Source organism: Muscardinus avellanarius, assembly GCF_963383645.1.
Source record: "Muscardinus avellanarius genome assembly, chromosome: 3".
Lineage (NCBI taxonomy): Eukaryota > Metazoa > Chordata > Mammalia > Rodentia > Gliridae > Muscardinus > Muscardinus avellanarius.
Window position 1 is genome coordinate 31,538,212 of NC_137788.1, and position 2,996 is coordinate 31,541,207.

Sequence of the window (2,996 nt, forward strand, 5' to 3'; positions counted from 1 at the left end):
TCCTCACACCGCTTTACTGCTTTACTGCAGACTCTGCGAGGGGGTGAGCCGAGCCCCCCCTGCCCATCTCGGGACAAAATGGAGCTGAAATAAAAGATACTCGATAAACACACCTGGGCAGCACCCTGTGCCTTGGGACCCCAAACAGTAGAGCCTGATGGGCTGTGCAGACAGCCCCTGTACTAGGGAGGGGGGTGGGAGGGGAGTAGGGTCAAGCCAAGGTACAGTCCACTTTTGAGATCTTCTCCGGCATCCATAGAAGAGGTCTGAGACCTTCCTGTCTCTTTCCTCCTCTACATGAAGAAAAACAAAGCCCTTGGCCTAAAATCTATGTAGAGAAGTCTCGTTTTAAGGGGTCCTAAGTCCCAGGGTGCAGGTTTGAAGAGTTGGGATCTAATGCCCTGATTTGGGGAGGGGGCTTAGTCTGAAAACCCAGACAGTTGGGGAGAGGGCCCAGTTCTGAAGTCCAGAGATGGTGGAGGTGAGTCCTTGGATGGCGGAGGCTCCATGAGCGCCCAGGTGTGGGGGGCCCCCATTCTGGGAAGGGGCGGGGTCTCAGGTACAGACGAGGAGCCACAGTTCTGGAGCCCTGGCTCAGGGCCCTGCCTGGCTGCAGCTCTGACACAGAACTTGGTCTCCATCGGGCACGAAGCCTTGGCCCACCAGGGAGGTGGAGCAGCGGGCACAGGAGAAGCAGCTGTGGTGCCAGTGTCGGTCTTCAAAGGACACATACTTGCCTCCACCGAGTCCTGGAGGGAGGCTGGAGGTTAGCTCTGCCCCTCGGCCTCACCCAGTACCACATCCACGCCCTTGCCTGGGCTTTACCCACCTGTCCCTCCAGTGATGGGGCGCTTGCAGCTGCTGCACTTAGGTGCAAAGAGTTCTCCGAAACAGGCCACACAGTAGGGATCATCATCCCGAGAGGTGAACTGCTGCCCCGCCAGGGGTGTCTGGCACCCAGTGCAGACCAAGCATTCTCGATGCCAGGGCTGATCACGGTACGTCACTCCACCCTGGGTCAGCGTCTGTGGGGGCAGCGTCCATCAGCGGGGGAAGCAGGGATTCCCACCCCACAGCAGGCCTTACCCCTACCCCTCTGGCCCAGCCCCCACCTTGCTGCAGCGGGCACAGCGGGGAGCAAACTTGTTCTCATAGCAGGGCACGCAGTAGTGGGCACCCTTGTCGGGCACAAAGGAGCGGGAGCCCAGTGGCTGCTCACAGCCGCTGCACAGGAAGCAGTGTTCGTGCCATGTCTGGCCTCCGTACTCCAGCTTCCGGGACCCTGTGGGGAACAGGAGTCCCACTCAGAGGCTATGTCCCAAGCTTCTGAAGCCAGTCTCTGATCACAGCCCCTCCCCCAGTTATACCCATTACTCCCATAATTCCAGAAGGGTGGTATCCATGCACATGCAGCAAGACCCCTCCCCCATATACTACACACGGCAACCTCTCCCCAGATACCAGACCTGATGGTTCAGCACGGGCTAGGCCTCTAAAACTAGACAAGGGGTTTTGGCATATGTTCAGCCTCCATATGTTTCAGATACAACTCTGTGTGAGTGTATGAGCCTGCGTGTGCTCCCGCTGAGGCTGGTCATGAACCTGCGATCCTCCTGTCTCAGACTCCCAAGTGCTCAGATTACAGGCATTTACCACTACCCCTGGCCAGATATCACCATCTCAACACACATCAAGCCTCCAAGTGATAAGCATAGTATATGTCATAGTATGTGCTAAGCCCTTATACGCCAGAAATGATAGTTTAGCACACACACAAGATCCCACATATGCCAGGCGAGCAATCTTTGCCTACACGAAGTTCTGGTGCCCTGAGTGAGCCAGGTTCTGCATATACTAAACTTGCATGTTCAGGCATGTCATTCTCACATGTGCTGTCTTCACATGGCTATTAGGTCATACAGGTTCCCATGCACTTTAAGCCCTGTGTTTGACCTCTGCATATGTACCAACATGCAGGTCTTCATACATGTTAAGCCCCCAGATGTGTATCAAGTATGTCAGCGTCCCCACACACTGTAAGCTCCCAGGTGTGTACCAGGCCTAGTGGTTCAGCACACAGTAAACCCTTAGGAAGGTACCAAGCTTGTCAGTTTCTGCACACCAAGCTTTCATGTGGTCTTGGGCGTGCCAATCCCTGTGCACACTCAGCTCCCAAGAGCAGCTAGGCACAACAGATGCTGCAGACACTAAACTTCTAGGAGTGAGCTGTGTGTGCTGGTCTCTACGCACATCAGTCCTCCACATATGTATCAGACGGGCACATGCGATGAAATGGGATGAGCCCCCGGGCGCATACCAGGCATGACAGTCTCCCCACAGGCAGAACACTGTGACGAGAAGGCACTGCAATAGCAGTCATTGCAGAGCAGCTCGCTGTCCTGGCAGGTGAAGGGCTCATCGGCTAGGGAGCGCTGGCAGCGGCAGCAGCGGAAACAGCCCTCGTGGAAATGGCGATCCTCATAGAACAGCTCCTGCAGGGACCACAACAGGGGCTCTGGCAGCTGGACCTAGTGGACCCATCCTCTGCCCCCTCCTGCTAACCTCCACCCATGCCCTGCCTGGTCTGGGCCTTACCCTGGAGTCATGGCCAATGAGCTGCTGGCACTCAGCACAGGTGTTGGCGAAGGTGTTGTCATAGCAGGGCACGCAGTAGGGGCCGCTGTCTGTTTGGATGTACTTGCGGCCATACAGGGACTCGCTGCATTTTGCGCAGTCAAACGCCTCGCTCATGGTGGTGATGTGGGGTGAGCCCTGTTAGGAACACAAGGTGGGGCAGGGGTCACCCAGTGACCCCTAGCAAGAAAGAGCCAGGCCCTGGGCAAGAGCTCTTTTAGAGTCACAAAAGAGCAAGAGCCCAAGCATAGGAAATGCCAAATCAGAGCAGGTAGGGATGGGGATGGGGTGTTCCTGGTAACCCAGGAGTCTGTCTTGCATGTTTATTTCTGCATTTGATGTGGGGGTGGGAAGGGGTCAGG

General features: G+C 56.2%; 1 protein-coding gene across 2 annotated transcripts; it reads right to left on the minus strand.

Annotated features, from left to right (window-relative positions):
- Positions 1 to 594: 594 nt before the first annotated feature.
- On the minus strand, positions 595 to 2,751 carry FHL3 (four and a half LIM domains 3; the record flags this gene model as incomplete). Of its 2 annotated transcripts, none has more annotated exons than XM_080690506.1 (5): positions 595 to 749; positions 830 to 1,025; positions 1,113 to 1,282; positions 2,318 to 2,492; positions 2,596 to 2,751. In XM_080690506.1, the coding sequence occupies 5 exons, from the start codon at positions 2,749 to 2,751 to the stop codon at positions 595 to 597; spliced, it is 852 nt and encodes a 283-aa protein (XP_080546632.1). The 2 variants fall into 2 exon arrangements, with proteins under 2 accessions (XP_080546632.1, XP_080546631.1); XM_080690505.1 differs by having other exon boundaries at positions 595 to 760; positions 826 to 1,025.
- Between the last annotated feature and the right edge of the window lie 245 nt (positions 2,752 to 2,996).